General features: G+C 41.8%; 1 protein-coding gene across 1 annotated transcript in view; it reads right to left on the bottom strand.

The window, feature by feature from the left end:
• Positions 1-5,078: 5,078 nt before the first annotated feature.
• Positions 5,079-22,764, bottom strand: part of LOC140233551 (uncharacterized) — a 228,468-nt gene continuing 210,782 nt past the window's right edge. The window contains exons 7-17 of the mRNA XM_072313674.1: positions 15,518-15,739; positions 14,991-15,160; positions 14,225-14,427; positions 13,502-13,605; positions 12,097-12,950; positions 11,252-11,470; positions 10,752-10,862; positions 8,459-8,992; positions 7,468-7,758; positions 6,317-6,420; positions 5,079-5,611 (exon numbers count right to left, since the gene is read on the bottom strand). Of these exons, the coding sequence (XP_072169775.1) occupies positions 5,504-5,611; positions 6,317-6,420; positions 7,468-7,758; positions 8,459-8,992; positions 10,752-10,862; positions 11,252-11,470; positions 12,097-12,950; positions 13,502-13,605; positions 14,225-14,427; positions 14,991-15,160; positions 15,518-15,739 (2,920 nt within the window). The 3' untranslated portion in view covers positions 5,079-5,503. The remainder of the gene's footprint in view (positions 5,612-6,316; positions 6,421-7,467; positions 7,759-8,458; positions 8,993-10,751; positions 10,863-11,251; positions 11,471-12,096; positions 12,951-13,501; positions 13,606-14,224; positions 14,428-14,990; positions 15,161-15,517; positions 15,740-22,764) is intronic.

Below are 22,764 nucleotides of genomic sequence, written 5' to 3'. Positions count from 1 at the left end.
ATCACACTGATATCACAATAGAAACATCTCTTCTAAAATGTGTTATTTACAATCATGATCACCACTTGATTTCTCTGCTTGAATGATGTCAAATTTACACCTGCAGATTGTTTTTTTAAGCCTCAAAAGAAAGTGCACAATAAGTACAGATAATTCCATCTCGACTGCCTCATTTCCCTGCAACCCCGACCCTCCAAACCCTCTACCCCCAGATAAACAGAATGATAAACCAGCAAGGATACACAAACTTGAGCATGATACCACAAGCAATGGCTTGATATTGTGGACCTGTGATATACACACAGAGGGAAAATGATTATTCTTCGTACATTTCCTTTCAGCAGGCCAATTCCTTTTAAATTCATCAAAAATTAAGTCAAAGATCATGACAGAAATTGATTACTGACATTTCTCATGACTGCTTGTATTCAAAGAAGTTCGTAGGTATTGAGAGCTAAAGTTCATGTGCTTTCATTGTGTAATGTGACAAAGGCTTCCAGAAGGCAGCAAGAAAGAAAGGTTCGACTTCTATGCTGCGCAATTGTATACGATAGATTAACGTGCTACGTCATACTGTTCAATAAAAAGTACCAAAACTTCTGCACAACTGAAACCCCGTGTGGTTGAGAAATTTTCTCGAACATAAGCTTAAATAAAGTGTAGTACCCTGTTAAAAGAAGAGCTGATGCTTCAACCTGATTGATAAAGATATGTTACTCTCAAGAGATGCAGCGTAAGAGGGGACGAAGGTAAGGGGATGGGGGGGGGGGGTGTGAAGGACAAACACAAATGATGTCATCTCCCTCAAAAGTACAACACCACTCAAACTATCTTAACACCAAAATCAATACTGACAAAATATTCTTACTGGAATACACACAGTCAATTATTGTCCCATCCTGTGCCTCTAATGGTACTCAAAAAAAAAAGGAAAAAAAAAACAACACTTTATTGAGACATTGTGGAAATGTTAATGCTCAAACATAGAGTTGGTCCTTGGTAAAATGCTGCTTTTGGTCCTCGTAAATCAGACATGTGAATGCTGCCCTATCACACAGCTCACCCCACAGCCTTGTTATTCTTCACATGGCAACAACACCCCCTCTCAGTATGAATGATAGATGTGTCATGAATGGTGTAAACTTTGCATACAACTTTGAATGATTATCATCTTGTATGATAGCAAGATGGTTCATAACTGGCCATGAAATATGTTTCCTTTGATGACTGATTCTAAACTTTGAGAACCTATCTGTACCATTTTGTGTTTCAAATATTTTACTCATCACGAACCACAGGATAAAAACAAACACTTGAACCAGTATCTGTTGTTGTTTTTTTTTTTCTCTCACGGAAACAAAAAGAGATATTTGTGTATTGCTGTGTACCAGAATGTTAGATTTATATTTTGCAGGAACAAGGAGGGTAGGGGATGAATTCAGAGCACAGTGGACCACACAAACATAAGAACAAATCATTCGTGCACTTCTGAAACAAGGTGGGAAGCAGAGCCGTACCCAAAAGACTGACATGAAATTTTAACTTAAAAGGAAAAAAAAAATAGTATTAAAAAACACCCACCCATTTTACAAACTTTAGATATTTATGTTACAGTGTTTATACAAATCAAGTAATAAAGTTGTAAAATCGAACGTGTCGTGTATGCACATGTCACATTTAAGGTCTAATAAATATGTCCATTTTTTTCCTTTTTTTTTCTTTCTTGTAAAACTAGAAAAGCCAAACCCTTTGATATTCAAGGTAACATAAGACTACAACACAAGATATATTGCCACACACAGTAACAAAATTAAATTTCACAACTCTTTCAATAAGCATGATTGTGACAATCTTACTTGTTTTTGAGAAGTTTTGTCTAAGAGGTTGATAAATTAAGGAACATCTTATGCATGAATCATCTCTCCTCTCCTGAAGCCGGCGGAGAGATTAAGCGAAAAACGAGAGAGCTCACACGAGACAATGATTGCACTTCATATTAAAGGGTGTAGAAAAATACAATATACAACAGCGACAGCGCAATATCAGTCAACTTTGACAAGGAACATACACTTATCAGCATTCCGTGGCAATATCAGTGGTTTCATGAATAAGCCCTGCATTCATCTAAAAAATGCACCAAAAACAATTCCCTCCTAGCCCCCCCCCCCCCCCAAAAAAAAAAGAGGAGACAAAAATAGTAGTAATCTTTCCAAGTTGCCATCTCCATGAACTGATCAAATGAATATCATCTCTTGTACGAAAATATCTTCTTGGTGTTTCTGATCACTGGTACAGTGGGTTGGAGTGTTACATTGGTGTGTGATAATACCTGTCAATATTGTCTGCGTTACAAGCATACCTTCAATTCTTCATCACAGTGCACCTATAAATCAACACAATTCTGCTGAAATATACATTTGTAAGCATGCCTTGATAGGCATCCAACCCCCCCCCCCCCCCCCCCCCCCCAATTTGCTCTGAAATGGAGCCGCTTCCTGCCCTCATGTTCCTCAAAACTGGTGAAAGCATTATTGGAGAGGAACAACACTTTCAACATCACTTTTAACATCATTATCTGGTGAAAATCAGCCACCAAACATGTGCCTTGGAACCTACAAATAAAAACACTAAAGAGCTGCTAGACACTCACAACAGATATTCACAAACAAACATCCCGTCAGAGAGAATAAGTCATAAATTAATTTAAATACAAATAAATAAATTTTTCGTTTGTATTCAAGTATTGACATCCCTGCCGAGATGACACTTTACAAGATCAAGACAGCATTTTTGTTTCTCATTAATATTGACTTAAAAAGCATAAAGAACATCTTTTTTTCTTTTCTTCAATGCACAAAGCTTTATTCTAACCAATGTTTGCAACATCAAGCGCTTCTCACTACTTGGTGAATTTGAACAGCATGTTACAAAATGATTTGAGATTTTAAGAACATAAGAAGTCTTTCCCCCATTGGCCATATTGACTACATCTTTCTGAAATTAAAATCAATGTGCACAGGTGATGCTATTTTCAAAGCAAGCCAGAGCATCACACAGCATAGCATAGCTGACTGTGAATCCTCTTCATTCTACTTCCCATCCAAACCAAACTACACACCACATCCCGCTGTAATGTCATGGACACAGATCCAGCCAACAAACGGACAAATTCTCTCAATTTCTACTTTGATCAAGACTGTGGCTCTGTACAAAACAGAGTTGAAAAAAAAATAGTTTACAAATGACTGACTGCTATCTGAACAGAACTACACTACTCCAATTCATCATTTCATCATGTTTTCATATTTCAGTGAAGTTGTAATCCATCACGCTATATTCTGCTTCTCTCTTTCTAATTACACACATGTGTGCAATCCTGCACCATCCCTAACTTCCACGATTTCGACAACAGTAAAAAGAACTCCCCTTATTGTGTCATTTTCCACTGGTCAACCAGATGACCCAATTCACAAATTATGCACGTGCTGAAATGAAGAGCAAGAATAACTTTCTTGAAATCAAATTTTGACACCATTCCATGGCAAAGTTTACTTACCATCAAAATTGTCCCCCCTCCCCTCCCCCCCCCCCCAAAAAAAAAAAAGGGAAAAGGGAGAAAAATGATTAAAATCTGTAACTTAAATGATCCAAGTATTTAGAATGATACCATATCCAGGAATCCTGTCCCTCTCATAAATAGAAGCTGACTAAACTTAGAGTTACTAACAAACTTTCAAAGAAATTTGTTCATCAGGAGAACACACCAGCTGCAAATTAAATCAAACATATATCAAAGCAACACGACAAATACCTAGAATGGTTGAAAAATGAAATGCACAGGGAGTGAATGCAATCTTTCCATACACGTTCTTGGTCCACGGCTTGATTCTCTGAGTCATAATCGATCCTCCATAACACCCATCACAAGGTGGGCTAACTTGTCCAACCTGAAACACTCAACACCACCTCAAATGTCTCATATCCAAAAGAAATTGAACATCAATCGCCTCTCTATTTCATCTTCTACTGTCCCTTACTCCAGCTATCAATCTAATATCCAAGGACCCCCCCCCCCCTTTAATAACTGAAGGCTTGTTTTGCATAAGCTTCTAGCCAGCTAGATATCAAGTCATATCTCTTCTACATTCTGTTCACGGTACCAGGTATGTGTCGTGTCTTTACTCAGTAGGTCTAACGACACATTCTCTTTTCGATTCATCTCTTTGCAGTCAACACACCACAATACGACACAAGTGCCACGGCATACAATGACCCCCTCGATTGCACTTGAAAAAAAAAATCAAATGCTAGTCTTCAAAATGCACAGTTCTTACTGGCTAGGAGCCTAATTGCATTTCAGTTGTTTGTGAAATATTTATTTCCTTTTATTTTTTGTAATTTTTTTCTTACACTGAACATTGAAAGTTTGTGAAAAAAAAAAATAATGGAACAGGACTTCAAATATTTGAATTCTTTCTCTGTATCTTAAAATTTTACAAAGTCAAGAATCAACGCTGACTGGTTTTTACACCAATTACATTACCTCTCAGTGCACTGCCTCTTACTTGGTAGAATTGGGGTTAGTTGATAATTTAAAACCCTCTTGTCACCTCTATCTCTTTGTACACACTGCCTCCATTTCTTTTCCATGTTACATCACATGACCCATACGGACTACCATCATCCACAGTTTCCACTGTTACTGGAACGGCAAACTAGATCTTCACTTGCGTCGTCAGAGCTCGTTCTGCCGATGGGTGCGAAGACTTCCCTTCGATGCCTCACTGGGCCACTTGCAGCATCTCTTGCTCGAGTCCCTTACTTTGGACTTTCTTGCTTCCGTGGATGTGCTGCAGCACTTCTCTACAGCTTTTAGCAACATGCATTTTTTTCTTTTAAGGCATCATCGCCACGGTGATGCATCCAAGCTGCCTCACGAATGTGTATTTGAATAGACTTCATCTCCTTCGGATGTGATGGGGACGACCCTGCAAGACCACGCATGTGATCACTGCCACGGAATGACAAAGTAACTCAATCACCTTCTCTAACTTTTCATCCAGTCCATTAACTCCTTGTTTAACATCAGCACATTATTGCAGCATCTATCCCGAATAACACAGAATGATTTAGTTCTATGACATCACCTCCTCGTTCAACATCATTCTAACACTGCATTGATGGATGAACTAGGAAAAAAAAAATGTGTATACCTACTAGCAGCACAGAAAGAAAACAACAACAACGAAGATGATGCACCATGGGAAAATGAGACGGTTTGTGAATTGAAGGGGAAAAACAATTGTGATGAATTTGCACGAGGTATTCTACGCTCCCACTGAGTGGAGCCCCCTGTCACTTGAGTCAAAACAGTTTCTGGCGAAGCCAACGGCGGCACCGTGGGGGGGGCGATACTCGGTCGACCCCCAACAACTGCGTATCTTTGTCCTCGCTTTTTGTCGGTGCCGCGCACACAAGAGGGAGGGTCACTCCTCACGGTCGGTCAGTGCGTAGCTTTGTCAAGGTCCATTGTTCGCTGCCTGAGGAGGTGCATTTCTCGCATGTAGTTTTCGTATTCCAGCTGCATCTCATACATCCTCTCTGTCAGCTCCTGACCACATGATAGGTGAGAGAGATACAAAGGGGGAAAATTAATTTTCTCTTCAAAAAGTCCCATGACGTGAGTTGATGCTGCAATGTTGCTATTATGATAACATGATTTTTGAAAATTCAAGTGATCAAGTAGGGATGGCATAAAGATATTACATGTGACACACTGAATATCAACATCATTTGTGTAGCTATGCCATCATTTGTGTAGCTATGCCATCTTTACACACCCAAGGAAAACAATGAAAACATCATTTACTTTGCTTTTCTCTGAAACTTTATCACTGAACAGAAGTCCTCTGTAATTGTTTCTAACCTCCTTAGGAAAAAGGAAAGCAAGCAGACGACAGCATGACATTTAGTTTTGCAAAGTTGACTGACATAGTAATCTTCACAACACTTTGCCAACAATACTATCAATGTGAATAATGTCACAGTAGTCTCTTAACTCTAATTACCTAATGCTTCCAAAACATGAACTTCACTATAATGCACATACAGATCAAAGTTACAATTTTTTATACCACTGACCCTGAATTTTATTTCTTTTCAATTAATCATCTAAAGACTAGTATTTTGTTTCTTTTTTTAAACTCATTATATGACAGTTAACATCTATTTCGAGGAGTCACATTTATGAATATTGAACTTTGACCCTAAAGTTTGATCAGCCTGAAAGGTGCAGCGACCTCTTGATTCTACTTACATTCTTCCTCCTCGCCAGCTGCTCAGCACTCCCATTCAGCTCCACATTGTGGTGTCTCAGGCCTGCTAGGTGATCCATTAACATTGACCTCTCTGACCTTTGATCTGCAAGATAGATGGATGGATGGACAGATGAATAAATGAATGGACGGATGGATGGATGGATGGACGGACAAGCATATAGATAAGACAGAAGGACAGAAATACAGGTGGACAGGCAGAATATGAAAGATAGGTGGATAGAAAGATGAACAGTGATGACAGTGAAAAGATGTGTAGAGAGATAGATTCCAGAGAGAGATGGAGAGAAATTATGCATGAGGGAGCTCAGAACAAAGGGGTACTTCTCACATCTGTTTCCAACATCAGTTTCTAAAGAAGGCTACATATCAACAGAAAGTGTAAACAGCTTGCTCAAATTGGGTGATTACAGTGGCTACCAAACATGTTGAATAGTGTGGATCAGACAATACTTCACCAAACTGCCAGCATTTGCTGCTGACCTCCGTCTGCTTAGAGTTACTGACAAGATATGAATATTTTAGGTCATGCATCACAAGAACCGTTTCTTTCTTTCTTTGCACAATATTGTTTGTTTGGTTTTTTTTTTGTGAGCAATTTTCTGGTCAGCACCTTGGTCTAAAACCACTACTGTTTGTTGATACCTGACACATATTCATACAGCATAATGGCATCTTTCATATGATTGTACAATGAAAGCAATACCTCGCACTGTTTTTTTCAGAGATGCTATGAGATCTGTGAAAGCGTGGTCAGACTGGGAAAAGATCGAGAAGTTTAAGATCGCGAAGTCTTCGGAATCTTTTGTCATGTGGTCACACTGGCAGCCAAACTTGGATCGAGAAGTTTGGGTCATTGGTATGCACGAGTAAAGAAAGAAGAAAGAGTGCGCCATCCGATGGCTAGTGATTGTGACGTGACAATGCACATCTGTACATGACAATGGCCTCGCACTTCAGAGACACCGGCCGCAAACAGATCGAGAAGTTTGTCGGGGGTGAGGGAAATATCCCTAGAAGTTTTCAGGAGAAGTTTTTTGAGAAGTTTCACAGGAAGTTTGCAATCTTAATCCTCTTGATCTTACGCCAGTCTGACCGTGCCTTGAATCTATCTATCTATTCCTGTACATACCTAATAAATATCTGTGATAAGACTCTGACACTGCCTCCCAGCCAGGCCAGCTGTATACTCTGCTGTGAAGTTTGTGTCGGCTGTGTTGTGACGCGGACGTTGATGAGGATTGCGAGGAAATCGACGATGACGACGACGACGATGATGATGACGATGACGATGACGAAGGCTGGTGATGATGGTGATGGTGGTGATGGTGATGATGATGCCTGTTGGAGCCTGATGTTGCCGTGGGAACTGAGAGAGCGTCTCGCTTTGACGTCTCATTGTGCGATGCATTCAGCATAGCCCCTATAATTTCACAAGAGACATACAGAGATATTTAAGGGTCTAAAACACGACAAACAAAGAAATCACAATCCTTGTTAGCTGCAAGGTAAAACTCATCATTTATATGTTTTTTACATCATGATTACTTCACTCTGGCTAATGGAATATTAAAGACAGGTTTTCAGAACTCATTTTGTACAGTCTCTTCCCGTCTGGCACTGACAACATTTCTGCAAAGAATATTTTTCTCGTCAGACAGCACTTGGTGTCTTTATGACAAAAACATGGTACACACCAACTGTAGGCTGTCTGACAACTAACTTATTCTAAGAGGGTTAGAAAGAACAACATTGCACATATCTATTTATATCTCATTAGGCATTTTATAGAGATCATTGTACATTGGCATGAAAAGAAAAAAGTTTCAACAGTCTTTCTGTTGCTTTTTTCCCCTTCCACTAATCTGTGAACATATTCCATGTATGAACACTCCTCTGGTATCAACTGCTGACCTTTTGCATTTGGTCACTCTATCAATGAATGGGAAAAGACCAAAGCTAGGCAGATGAAATAGATTTGTGGCCATTCAAATCTCAAAGAAGGTGATAATTTGCTGTAAACTCACATAATAGTGAGGAAACAGCCATCCTCTATGGAACACATGTATACATCATTCTCTTCTTGATCGGCAAAAACATATTCTCGAAAATTTTTGACCCACCCTTTTTCTGGTTGAGTTTTTCCTGGGTGGACCGCAAGACTGACTGGTGGAACTCCTGAGCAAAACCCTCGGCCACCGCTGACGAGTTGTGTCGAGAGGTGTTGAGGAATGACGAGATGGTGAATGGTGAGGGCTGCTTGAGCACCGTCTCCGATGCCGACGAGGAGAGCCCACCGTCCGGTCGCCGCCGACAACCCAGCTCGCCGTTCATCACCTCCTGCTTGATCTCCTTCTTGGGGTGGATGACCGGCAGTTCGTTGGCCTTGCCGCTGCCGCTGCTGCCCGTAGAGGGCGCCGATGCAGTCTTGAGGAGCTGCTGGCCATTGGAGGAGGCAGAGGTCGAGAGGTCAAGGCTGGGGGAATGTGAATTGCTGTGGTTGGTCACGACCAGGGAGGAGTTGAGAGGTACTGGCGATGTGGGAGGCTTGTCAATCTGCAGGTGGTCGAGGGGAGTCTGCAGGCTGGGGTGAGAGTTGATGTAGGGGGCCCCCTCCTTGCCCTCTTTTAGCCTCTTCTGCAGCACTGCATCTATTGCTGGGGGAGATGATAAAGAAAGATAATATTTTTTTTTTTATATCCAAGTGATGTTTTATTTGGTACTCAACATATAACATTCTTGAAGTAATCACAGCTGAGAGATACATGACAAAGAATAGATTTTGTTCAGCTTCTTTATTATACATGCACATTTTTCTCTTGAGGTATGTTGTCTGCGTGGGTTTATAATGGAAAGGAATGTTAACAGCTGACATAACCGGAAGGTTGCTAACGAGATGTCGAGTGGTAAGCGCATACATACAATCTAAAATTATTGAAATCTAGGCCTATGCCGTATCGACAAAAACACAAAAACAACATGAAACATGAAAAATGAAAATGCCATGGCGAAACATTTAGTGGAAAAAACAAACTAAAGCTCGATAATACTGCTGAGTGGTTCCCATTTCCGGTTATGCACATTAATCTTTCCTTGTCTCTTTGCAATATAACACTCTTCACGATATGATTTTGTTAACATAGCCTTAAAAAAGGACAAACAGGGAATAGTGTTGTTACATCTGCTTGCATAAATACACCTTTTTCCTATAAGTAAAATATGGTTTACCAATATTTTGTTTGTATCATTCTCTATAATTCCAGTTAATACCGTCTTCACATTAAGGAATGACAAATCTATAATAGTAAGAAAAGATGTTATTTCCCTCCAAAGTGTTTGTGACACCTTACAGTTCCACATAATGTGTTCAATCGTTTCATTCTCAATGCATCCAAATGAAGATAAAGGGGAATACACTAACTTCATTTTAAACAGCTTATAATTTAATGGTAATATGTTATTAAGTATCTTGAACTGAAATTCTCTACTTCTTGCATCTATTGACGCTTGCACTATGAGTTTACGTGCTTTATATATATCCTGCTCTGTCATATCAAAATTCGACTGCATTGTAAAAGCGCTAACAGACATTTCATATTTAAATTGAGTATATGAATATAAGAACGACCCAAGTCCATGGAAGACCATTTCGAGTAAAGTAAAAAAAAACTTTATATCTTTTTTATTTGTCCAATAATATTCTATTTAACTGTGATGGGAAGGCAACATTGTATATACAAATTAAAACATATATTATTATGACATTTAACATTTACATCAATTGTGGAGAGGCCATTTTGTGTGGTGGACTTGGGTCGTTCTTTGATTCATATACATGATATTCTGCTATAGAGATAAGAGAAGGATGAGAGAGGGCGTTATTATATGAATGTAAGAATGACCCAAGTCCTTCATTCTTACATTAATATAAGATTTAACTCATTCATTTCATCACTTCCGGGGGTAATTAGGATTTATCATTTATACCCAAGATGAGTCCTTGCATAAGCTACAATTTCCCATGTCAAACTGAATTTGGCCAAAAATTGGACTTGGGTCGTTCTTATATTCAGGTCTTCAATTCTACTAATACATCATTAAAATGTCTGCTCTTTAATCGGGCACTCAGATGTAAGCGTTCCGGAAGGACGACAATGTCTTTGAGGACTTGTTGAAATTCTGTGCTAACTGATAGAACCTGATAATATTATTTCTGTTGCACAACAACAATGATGGCAATAGGGATGAATGCTATGACAATGAATGTTGGGACAAGAATATCAATACCAATGACGAAATCATAAATCTACCAAGCATGTTGTCACTGCGCAATGAAACTTGGGGAAGTGTGATGAAAGATGCAAAGACAGTTGCTGATTTTACGAAGGCCAGAAGAAATAGCCACTAAATATTTACCTGGGCTGTGTGCGTCGGCACTGTTAGGCAGCGGAGTGTCGGTATCCTTGTGGTCCCGTTTGAACTTGCGTAACCGATCGGCCTCCACGGCTCGCTTTGCAGATGTGATAGCTACAGAAATGCAAAGACACAAAAGTGAAAAGGGAGGTGGCATGAAAAAGGAGGGCGAGCTGGTTGACATTAAAATAGAATTCATATTCCATTCAGGTAAGTACCACGTGCTATGGTTACCAAAAGAAAATGTTTGTGTTTGCTATGTACCATGCACTTCTCTCCAGCGAAAACCATGCATCTGCAACAGTTTAGACAAAAACTTTGGCATGCATTCTTCTTTCGTAAATCTTGGCTCCTTGCAAATTTTGCATAAGCTTCATGCACATGAACATGATTTTTATCTCCGTTTACAGCAAAGTTATCATGCCCTCCCCCCTCCCCACCCCCATTGTCTCCAGAATCCATGCAAGCAGACACTGAGCAGTGAGTGTGTAGGTATGGTATACCTTGCTTCTTCTCACTGCTGAGCGTATCCAGTCCAAAGGTGCGGAGGAAGCGGCACTTGTGTGGGTAGTTCGGCTCGTTTTGGAAGTCCTCCTGAGAGAGGGGTGCAGCTGGTGGTAGCAGGGGGACCTGGGGTGTCACCTTGGCCACTTTGGGCTGAGGGGCGGCGTTGTCCTCGCCGTAGATCCGCCGCCTCTTTCTCCGCTGTTCCCGCCTCACCTCTGTGTGTGTGTGGTTGGGGGGAGGAATGTGATAGGTTAAGTAAAGGCAACTTTTTATCATGTCTGTGTGTACATCATAAAGCAGAAATAAAAAATGAGACAAATTTAAGGATTTCTGTCAATGTTTGACAGGCGAGGCAGGAAGTGTATTCTTCCACATGATTTGAAAAAGTCATCTCAAGCCCTTTTACTTTTGCCCAAGGCAGGTCTATGCCTTCTAGCACAAAGTTTGAAAGTTTGAAATTTGAATTGAAAGGTAATAATTTCCTGATCCTGTTATTAAGACATGTCAAGGCAACCATCATTCACCATGCCTTTTGGAGGAGCTAGGTCCAGTGTTCTTTCAATGCTCTTGAAAAATTCAAATTCAAGTGAAATTCCTCTGACATATTCTTTATAACATTCCACTTCTCCAGTGACATCACAGCTTGTTCCCATTTACAGAGGTTATGACATGCAATTATCCAAAACTGTAAAAACTGCATAACTTATCCATGGATTGCTTGATATTCTGCAAGCTGTCATATAGTGTTCACTAATATTTCTGCATTTACTGAATCCACAAATTCAATTTGGGAAACATCACTTTGCACCACAGCAAAGAACTTCCAGCACAATGAACTCACCTCTCCTGTGTTTGTGTGAGATCAGGCCCAGTGTGGTCATGAAAGTTCCTTTCTTCTCGCTGGATTCCGCTTTGAGGCGGGAGCGCCTGGCGATGCGAATCATCCGTTGCCGGTAGCGTTCCCGCTTGTCCTCCACCTCCTCCTCGCTATCTGACTCACTCTCGCTGGAGGCGTAAACACCCGTACGCCGCTCCTCATTCTTGCGTTTCTCTTCCAGATCTAGCTTACTGATCACCGGTTCAGAGCTGGGGCGGGGTAGGTGGGCCGGTAGGCCTTCCCTGATGTGCTGGTTGCGGTAGAACTCGTGAAAATGGCGATTGAACTCTGTGTGGTGGCTCAAATCGTAGGGCCCCAGCTGACTAGCATTCTTCAGCACAGACTGGGCGTGTCTTGCTGAGTCCTTGCTCTCAGACAGCTGCTGCTGCTGCTGTGCTGCGAGCTGGCTCTGCACCTTACTGCTGCTACCACTGCTGCCGCTCTGTGCATGTGCCCGTCGCATGGGGTCTGCCGCTCGCTCAACATGTTTGTCGTTATGCAACGTTCTGGAGGGGAGTAAGCGGTCGTATTCAACCGTCCGGTGATTGTTATAGGCATTGTGCTTGGAGTGGGCATCATGGCTAGAGCTGTGGAGTGAGGTGAGGGGCGGAGGGTGGTGACCCCCACCAATGATGTGGTCCTCTCTATGACTCTCTCTGTGACCATCTCTGTGACTCTCTCTGTGACTCTCTCTGTGACCCTCTCGGTGACTCTCCCGATGACTCTCCCGGTGACTCTCCCGGTGACTCTCCCGATGACTCTCTCGGTGACTCTCTCGGTGACTCTCTCGGTGGCGCTCTCTATGCTCAGATTCATGCCTATATCACGAGCAAAGACAGTATGACTTGATGAAGTTTTATCTCTGGGTTGCAGTCAACAAATATCATACTTCATTCTGGCTAATGATGGGAAGTAAAACCATTTCTAAACTATCCTGTCTTATTGCACACAAACTCAGTCTTCTAGTAGCTCGAACACATTCCTCCCACATCATAACATTAATGGCACAAAAGGCATGTAATGTTGTCTGTCTGAAGTCAGCCTAACGAGTGTGACCATTCACATGAGATGAGAGAACTTTCAACCTGAGGTGCTCAAAAATGGGGCTAGTAGTTTCATACTGACGACAAAAAAAAAACCCCAAAACAAAACCAAAACCTGCTGTGCTGCATAACTCTTAACAGTTGTTCATTTTTTGATTTGTTCATTTCATTATCAGTGTTTCATGATCTATCAACTCCTTTATTTTCTGCATCTCTCTTTCATTAAAGTCAAACAGGAGGAGTAGTTCTGCTTCTCTTCATGTCATGCTGATGAATACTGATGGTCAACACCAGCATCTTCCACATCGTCTCTAAGTGAGTTTTACCTCTCGGCTATCCTCCGGTCCTGCTGCAGTAGGAGCTCCCTGTCATGGTGGGCCTTGCGGTCACGGTCCGACAAGTAGCGCACTGACTCGTGAGAAGCTGCATCCTGTTCGGGAGGAATATGCAGAGGATTTATCTTCTTGTTCACAAAAAAACACACAGTCTCATCTATTTCATCAAAGAGTCAGCAAGTTGATGTGTAAGATCGGCCTAAAAGAACTTTCAGGTCACAAACAGAATCCTGGCCAAAGGCTACTCCCTCATCTGAGCCCATCCCTCTACGTGTTATCCCAACCATCCTGCCCACTTTTGAGTTTCTAAACTTATCCTCAACCCCTTCTCTCTACCCCTTTTGAAAAAAAAAAAGTCAAAGTGAAAACATGGCCAATTTCCACAAGGACAAAAACAAAATCTTTTTTACAGAGATTATGGCAACAGATTACTGGCATACTGTACATATTAACAAATGAAAAACTATCAAATGTGTCCAAGTAACAAAGATATGCATTAGTAATCAAAATATAATTTTGCCAGTCAAAGGACCATTCGGGAATTTGGAACCAACATTCATGTGGGTAAGGATATTCTATTTTTAACAGTCGAAAATCTTTGTGACTTAGGGTGATTGTTCTTTCAGAATAAACTAAAGCTGTTCTCTTTTCTTCTGGCTTGGTTCTAAAGGTATAACAGGTTTTGATGTGGACTGGATTGCCCTGGAAACTCACCCTAAGCTGAGAGTGGACGTAACCTGTGGGAGATTCCTGGTTGTGATCTTCTCGACTGCTGCGGGGCGTGTGCCGGTGCTTTTCTACCCACCGGTCCTCTCGGTCCGCCTTCTTGAGGAGGGGGACGGGCCCCGGCTCCTGAGGAGAGGGCTTGCTGGACCCGATGGATGAATGGGACTGTGGCCTTCTTGATAGGGAGGAATCTAATAATGGGGAAAATTATGAAGCACAATAGTATCAATTTCCAAGACATATCAACAGTTTTACTGTCCAAACATCTGCTCAATCAGCCTAATAGAACTCTCAGGTCGTGAACAGAATCCCTCTTCCTCCGACAAAGAGCTACTCCATCACCCAAGCAGATCTCTATAAATGTTATCCCAATGATGGTGTCAACTTTCGGGTTTCTTAGCTCATCCTCACCCTCCTTCTCTTTACCCCTACCCATCTCATCTCTCAAAATCTTATCCCCTCTCACACACTTTTTAAATCCCTCAAATTCCATTCCCAATCTTTGCCTGTAAAAAACATCTGTCTCTCCATCTCTCTTCTCTTCCACACTACCTCCTCTCAAAACTAGACTGAATAAAACTATCCCCACCCAAACCCTAACCCCTCTTGAAGTTCCTTCCCAAACAATCTCCCTCCCGAAGCAAGATGCTTCATGGTCTGTGACCAGATTACATCACTGGTCATGTGATTGCGCCTTTCATAACGGAGAGAGGATGAAACAGGAAGTTGATACCAGGCAAGAAAGTGTATTCACCTCTCGCTGGGCTGCTGGAATACCGCCTCTCGTCGCTGCGCCCTCTATCGTGGATGGAGGATGACGACTCGCGCTCGCTGCGGCTCCTCTCACGGTTCTGCTCCAGTCTCAGCTCCTCTGCCCGCCGGTCACGCTCTCTCTCCCTCTGCTGTTCCTGCAGCACCTTTTCTCTGTTTCCGGTAAAGAAGACGGATATCAAGCTTAAACTACAACAGAGTAATGAAGAAATGGCCACTTTGGATTCTGAATTTAAAAAAAAAAAAATCTTGAACAAGATAAAGAAAATAAATATTAGTATATTAAGTATATTTCTCAACATTTCTATAATATCTGTGATTCAAAAAACATATCTTCTGTCTTCAAACACTGATAAATACGTATTCTGATTTTTTGTTTTTTGTTCTTAATGCATGACATAATTCCTCCTTTTTTACATCACTATCTTGTTCTGAAGATGTAAACAGCATCTACATATTCATCCCAGGTACACTATCAAAATCACCACGGTGACCGCATCTTTCTCTCACCTCTCTGCTGCACTGTGGGGGTTCCCCAGTCCTCCGAAGGCCATGGTGCCGGGAGAGATATGTGGTACCTGCATGGCAGCCAGGTCCCCTGGGTAGCGCAGGCTGGTGAAGAGAGGGTTGATGGCCGGGTGAGGGAAGAGGGGAGCATGTGGCGACCCAAGGGGTAGAAACGGTGGTCTGAGACCAGGGTAGGCAGCATACCGCTCAAAGTGCTCCTCGGGCCTGCAAGAGTGGACACAGAGAAATGAGAAATTAATTTAGAGTGGCACAAATATACAGATGAAGTAATAGTGAACCAAAGCATTATAAATTTTAGAAAAAAGCTCTGTAACATGTTGTCCTTCTCTAGCTTTTTAGGAAGGATGAAGAGGAGAAACCTTCTAACCACAAGACATAAGACATGATCACTGGAGTAGATACTCAGTGATGAGAGCATTTGTTCACGATCACTCTTGTGCTCTTGGCTTCAAATGACATAATGACATACAAGGACTCCATTTGAATGCACAAGCCGATGTTACAAAACTTCAAACATTTCACAAGATGAACAGAGAATCCCAAGAACCCAAAGCTCAGCACAGAGGTATCCTAGTTTTGTGATTCGTCATAGCAATGCACCCCTGGAATGTTACAATGACCTCGCCATTACTGACATCTGTCTGAAACTCTCACACTTGTGACACGGACCCCCTCCCCCTCCATCCCACCAACCACAGAAAATTGAGACAAGCCCTCCCCCCTGCAAATTCTTGACAACCATGTTGTCATATTATGTGGCCAATTTCCTTACTTGCCAGGTAAAGATACTACGGGGGAAACTGACAAAAACAAATAAACAGCAACTCAACCCTCAGAAAGAAGAGGCAGGGAAAAGTGTGATACTTCTCAAATCACAAAGCCACAGACAGGTTACAGTGATTCATAGCTTTTCAAGCCCAGTTTTCTTGTCTTTCCCTTATCTTTTTCTCGCTGACTTCCAGACAAAACACTTTTCAAACACTATTTGATGAGATGACAACCAACATGCTCACAACTTGCCAAACCACCTTCAGAGTTATAGGCTCTGGCTTGCAGTGTTAGCAATCCCCTACAAACATTCCCATCTATCATGAAAATGTCACCTTCTATACTGAAAGAGCTACACGGATGGCATGTGCAGGGTTCTGGATCAGACTCAAATTGGTTTGGTGGTGAGTAATGAGAACACAAGCTGCTTTTTGTTTCAACAACTGAGGAAGCCAAAAGTGTCTTGAAGTCATCAGAGGTGAACATACACGACTATTCACAGCAAAACAAAATGGTGAGTATGAACTCTGTACTGCTGGAAATGTCTATGGAGTACAATTTGATTCTTTCTACATGAGCTAAAGGTGATTTGTCAATTATTGCTGCAATGTGCGTTTGTGTGTGTGTGTGGGGGGGGGGGGGAGAGGAAGACAAAATAGAGGTTCAAGTTATGGTTGACGTTCCTCCTGAAAATGTTTTCTGCCGATGTAATCATGGTTGCTACGGAGCTCTCAACCTGTGCAGTCAGTCACCCCGGCGGCTGGAGGTTTGCACCCTTCTTGGGGCAGGGCTAGCCTCGATGACGATAGACCCGTCAACGGGACGTATCGCCTCTGCTTCCTGCGCTATCCACTCTGCCGCTTCGGGCGAGGATAACGCTCAAATTGGAAATTTGTCAACATGAGCAACACAACTTGTTTTGCTTGGTTAATGTTAGAAGAAAACACAAGCAGTTTCTATCCAGACTTTGAATTAACACATGATGTGACTCGATTTGGCCTCTTTCACTCTGAATCAAAAACCACAGAGAGAAATAATACTGAGTTACAACTGAGGTGCTCACAGGTTGCACACACTGTGCTCATCTTTTTCAATGACTTAAGAATAAATCACCTGATACAGGGCATTTAACTAGGTTACAGACATGATAAATGGCATATGGTATTGTGAAACTGCCCATCTGGTTTTCAATCAATAATGGGGTGTGGAGTGAACGATGATATTGTTCCAGTTTCATTGTTGTAAATAGAGAGCTTAACAGTTCTGAGCATGATTTCCCAGAAAGCCAGCAGAAAATATCACTAGATTTGTATTCAGAAGTGTCCGACTACACTAGGGCTGGAACCAATGCAGCTGTAAGCTACCATCTGGTCCAGTACCCTCTACAAAGTTCTCTAATGTTCATCCACCTTGCTTTTATGACCGCATGGCAGGCAGTCCTGCAAAACTGGGTCTGCCAAGTGGACTACACAGACTCCTCTGGGGGAAAAAAACTGTGAAGGCAACGAACTTTGACGAGATGCCGGAAAAGAGATTCTGGATCCCTGCCCATCCAAAGGGTAGATTGGGGATGAGTGTTGAGGTCAGCAAGGTTACGATCCATGCATCATTTTCAGCTAGGATTAACCATTCTCGCATTGCTTAGTTTTTGTAGTCCTTTGTCAACTCACAGACAGGAATCTTCTCTAAGACAAGTAGCCTTGCCTATCACCAGAGTTCATTTAACCTGTTGAGGACGGTTTGATCTTGGTACAACAGGCATTTCCCATAGACACCTGCCCGAGTATACTCGGGACTTGTCCTCAATGGGTTAAAAATTGGCTCAGGTGTCACATCACAGCAAAAGTGAATATTTTGCTCTAAATTCATTCAGCAGTGGGTGGGTAGAATGATACATGATGATCGATCATGCCCTAGCAATCAATTTTCCAATGAGCTGCATGCGTTACTGCGGAAGATTGATGGATACTGCTATAGCCCGATTTGCGATTACAAAAGATCAATTACAAAAAAAAAAACTGCGTAGCAACCTCTTCATCAGGGCCCTGTTTTATAAAGAGTTATAAGTGATTACATACCGGTAGCTGATTTCTATCATAAGTCTATGGCAGCCTGTGTGGTAAGGGAATTTACAATTGATTATATGTTATGATTAAATGGGGCCTAGGTATGCTCTGAGACTGTAGTACTTCCAGCGAACCTTTTTGGTTATTATTTTGCATTTTGTCATAACCGAAATGAAATCATGTTATTTTAGTGTAATTTCACACATTTCTTGTGCACATGTGAGCATTTTAGAGCCAAATATGACAGTTCTGCAAGCATATAGAAACTGTTTTCTCTTCAATGGACCTTTATCAGGGATGCATTCACAAAATAATACTCTGCTTCCAACAATAATCACAAGTAGGAGGTTCACAATAATTATATGCATGATACTTTTAAAATCTAGTGCTTGAGTTAACTTAGAAAGAAACACAATATTTGAGTACTGACACAAAGTTCATTCTACAGATAAAGTCACACTGCTATTAAAGGAAATATCTCTTCCGTAAAAAACCTCAAAGCAAATTTATCCCACACTGGAAGGAAGCCAATTTCCTCATCACTTCCCAAACATTTTTTTTTTTTCTGTCTCACAGTTTATTGTTTTTCAAATTCTTGACAGCTTTCCCCAAAGTGACATGTGACTAATCCTCGGAGTCTGACACCCGAAGAAAGAAGCCCTCGGACCTCAAGTGAGCAATAAGCGACTGAAGGTGTGGGAGATACGGGAAGAGAGGAGGGGGGGGGGGGGTATAGGAAAGAAGACAGACCCAAGCAAAAAATCTAACATTAGCTCCCTTTTAGGGAGAGCAGTTAACATTTGAGACAGGGTATACCACTTACTGGTATCAACACCTGACCATAAGGGGCCTAGGAAGGTAGCAAATTTTTTTTTTCCCAACTCATCACTATGAGCAACATGATCTAAAATGATTACATGAGCGATGAATCATCGCACTGCAGATAAATTGATGTCCCCAACTGTTCTACTCGTTGAAGTTACACTACATGTACAAGCACATGGGCACTTTACAAACAAGTCATGCTATCAGGTATGGATGAAATCATGTTGGTCTGTCCCCTACATAGGCAGAAAAACACACATTCATCCATACACAAACAAACAAACACACACACACACACACACACATATCTTAATTAATTAACACATGCTTGAAGTACTGGAGGTGCTCAGACCACACTAAAGGTCAATGACCTCAAAACATGAAAGCGTTTTCAGATCGATCTGCCCAATTGAAAGTCCAGTCAGGCCGAGTCATCTCTTCTCTCTCTTCTCTCTGCGGTGGGGAATGAAGCCGCCAGGACAGGAAGTTGTTTAAACGGATACATCAGCGACTGAACGCGATCGGCAGACAGGCATTGCAATTGGAATCCTCTTGGAATACACCTGTCCACTCTTGGCTTGGGCAGGGGAGGGGTCAATTGGTCAAAGACCATTCCTGATACGCTGGACTGAAGTTGATAGTTACAGAATATGACTGTAGATTTTTATCCGGGAGGGGGAGGGGGTGACATGGGGATGGGGCTGGGTTGGAAAGGGAGGAGGACACACAAGCTGACATGTTAAGTAGGAATTTCTGTGCTTTGTGTCAAGCCTCAAGCCATTCAAATTATGTGAACCACAAACCAAAGTTCTACGGAACTAGTTACAGCTGTTATATGTTTGCTCAAAATTATTATCATTATCTCATACCACGCTAAACATATTTAATTTGCTCCCCTTCCCCAACCCATCAATACTTCTCTTTTTTCTACCCTTTATTCTTTATCCTCCCTCCTGAAGATTCTCAGAGATATATTGTGTGTTGGTAAATGATACCAGGAAATCATACAAACAAGTTATTTTCTAACCCGTCACAGTCAAGTTGTCCTTCATTTTAGTGTCATCAGGAAGAATCCTGACATCATGGTTGACTCTAACACAAAGATTCTGTGGCCTGTTTTGTTGACACCCCTTTACTGAATTTTGTCTGTTGCATCAGTTTATCTTCCCACCTCCATTTTAATTTATTGTTTGTTTCCACTCCATTGGCAATTTCCTGGAATGGCAGAAAAACTCACAATGCACGCAGTGCCAATCAATGAAAGTTCAGCTGCTGTTAATTGACTTATTACCATGCATAGCACAGCCATTCAGTAGCTGAAAACATTACTAATATCCACCCACAATATTTAGAAAAATGATTACTACACGCCATCCAAAGTGACAACTTTGTGGGTGTTAGTGCTGTCTTTGTAACTGCTTGAAAGAACAGAAATCATAAGAGATATCTGCCAAAAGAGACTGATATGTTTTACATTCCCTTTGATGCTTCCATGTAATAGTCGCATGTAAAAATAGAAAGATATGAACTCATCCAGTCTACAGGGAAGGCCTATCCAGCCGCACTTAACGACGATGCGAAACTCAAAGCCACCAAGGAAACGCCTGTGACGTCAAAAGGAGGCATGTTCAAATTTCAAGCCTAATTGCTCATAACCAGAACACTGGGGCAGAACCTGCTCTAGTATGATGGTGGACAGGTCTAGTCTCTCAATTACAGACCCCTTGCTCCATCATCCTTCAAGTAGGAAACAAAATCCCGACCACCCCTCCTTCGTCCAGTTCTCTTTTCAGCTAGCTCATATTGGTTTTGGCCATGTCTAATATCATGTAACATGCCAACCACTGCGGCCGATACAATAGTCTTTACCCCAGTCTGAGATGATGATAAATGAGATATCCTCACTCCTCCGGCTGTGATTGTAAGAAAATAGTCTGATGTCTACAGACTATCATAAGACTCGAGCTCAAGGAGACGATGAGGCTTGGGCGAAAGTTGATGGAGTCGACGACACGGTTAACTGTGCCCCCTTTTTTAAACTTCTATTATGGGATGGCCCGTTCTAACACAAATTGTTTAGTAACAACAGGGACAGATCATCCGTACACCTCAATCTCCCCCTCCCTGAGCTACAGGGGGTCTAATCTCTCAAGACCACAGCCGACTGGAGCTCAGGGAGATGATGCGATCTGGGATGGGATGGAGTTGGAGCAGTCCACTTCATGACTTCACCTCCCCATCTTCCCAACTGCTCTCTAGGGCCGACTCTTCATCTCTGACACACGACAACGACTGATGCTTACGTGATATGGGAAATTAGGATGTCGTTTGATGGTCTGGATGAGAGTTCCCCATAAAATTTGAGCTCATTTCAAACACATTTGCAAAGAAAAAAGGGCACCAGAAATAGTATCCCAATTTGAATGTAAGAGCAAACGATTGTGTGGTTTAGATTCCATTTCAAACTGGGACAGTGATGTACACTACATCATACGCTGCTTACATGATATGTGTATGTATATATACAAAGGGGGGGGGGGGAGAAAGTCTCTGGTTACTGTAAAACAAGATTTTTTGCGGAATGACATTTTTTGTGAATTGCCACAAGCATTCAATGCATATAGTGCAGACAAGAACTTTTGTGTGCATTTTCATATCGTGAATCTTGGCTCTCGCGAAATTAAAATGCAATGTCTGGCTTTACAATACATAATGCCTTGTTGTGGTCGTTCTTATCCTCCCACATCTCAAAATAGTCGTGACAGTTATCAAATGTACCTCTTCATCTCCTTATTGAATCTGTGGTGACGTTCATACGATGAAACTACTTCTCATTAGCCCTTTTTACACTTGTGTTTCTTAACCCCGGACTTTCTCTGACCCAGGACTATCGTTAGTCCCGTACCAATTTTTTCAGCTTTTTACACTGGCCAATTAGTCCCGTACTATCTCTTGTCCGTGGCTAAGGAGAAAACTGACCTTTTTACACTCGTATTTCTTAGCCCCGGACTTTCCAAACCACATGAATATTCATGATTACGCTGTGCACTGTACACGTACACGCACGCACCGGCTGCACTTGATTACCTCGTTTCTGATTGGTCAGTGGGGGTTGGACTTCGTCTCCGTCGCTTAGCCCCGGATTATTTTTTTGTTCCGTTTACACTCACTTGCTTGGCACCGCAATTGCGGTGCTAACCCTGCTATTTTGCAGGGCCAGATAGTACGGGATTATCGGTGGGGCTAGCCCACTTTGCCAAAAACGAGTGTAAACAGAAAGTGGGCTAAGGATAGTCCCGTACCAACAGTGGGGCTAAGGCCCCCCCTTAGCCCCACCGTTGGTACGGGACTAAGCAAAAATTTACAAGTGTAAAAAGCCCTATTGTGTTCGGTGTGCCGTACGTCACTGTGAACATACAGGACAACAGGCACGCATAATCATATATAGCAAAAGACCGCAAGTATGCATGAATTCAAGACAGGGGATGCCTGGACAAAAAAAAGAAAAACATATCATAAATGAAAACTTTACAAATTCCAACCACACAAGCACTCAAAATCTAGGAGTAT

This window comes from Diadema setosum, chromosome 9 (assembly GCF_964275005.1).
Source record: "Diadema setosum chromosome 9, eeDiaSeto1, whole genome shotgun sequence".
Taxonomy (NCBI): domain Eukaryota; kingdom Metazoa; phylum Echinodermata; class Echinoidea; order Diadematoida; family Diadematidae; genus Diadema; species Diadema setosum.
This window is presented reverse-complemented; position numbering and strand designations above follow the sequence as displayed.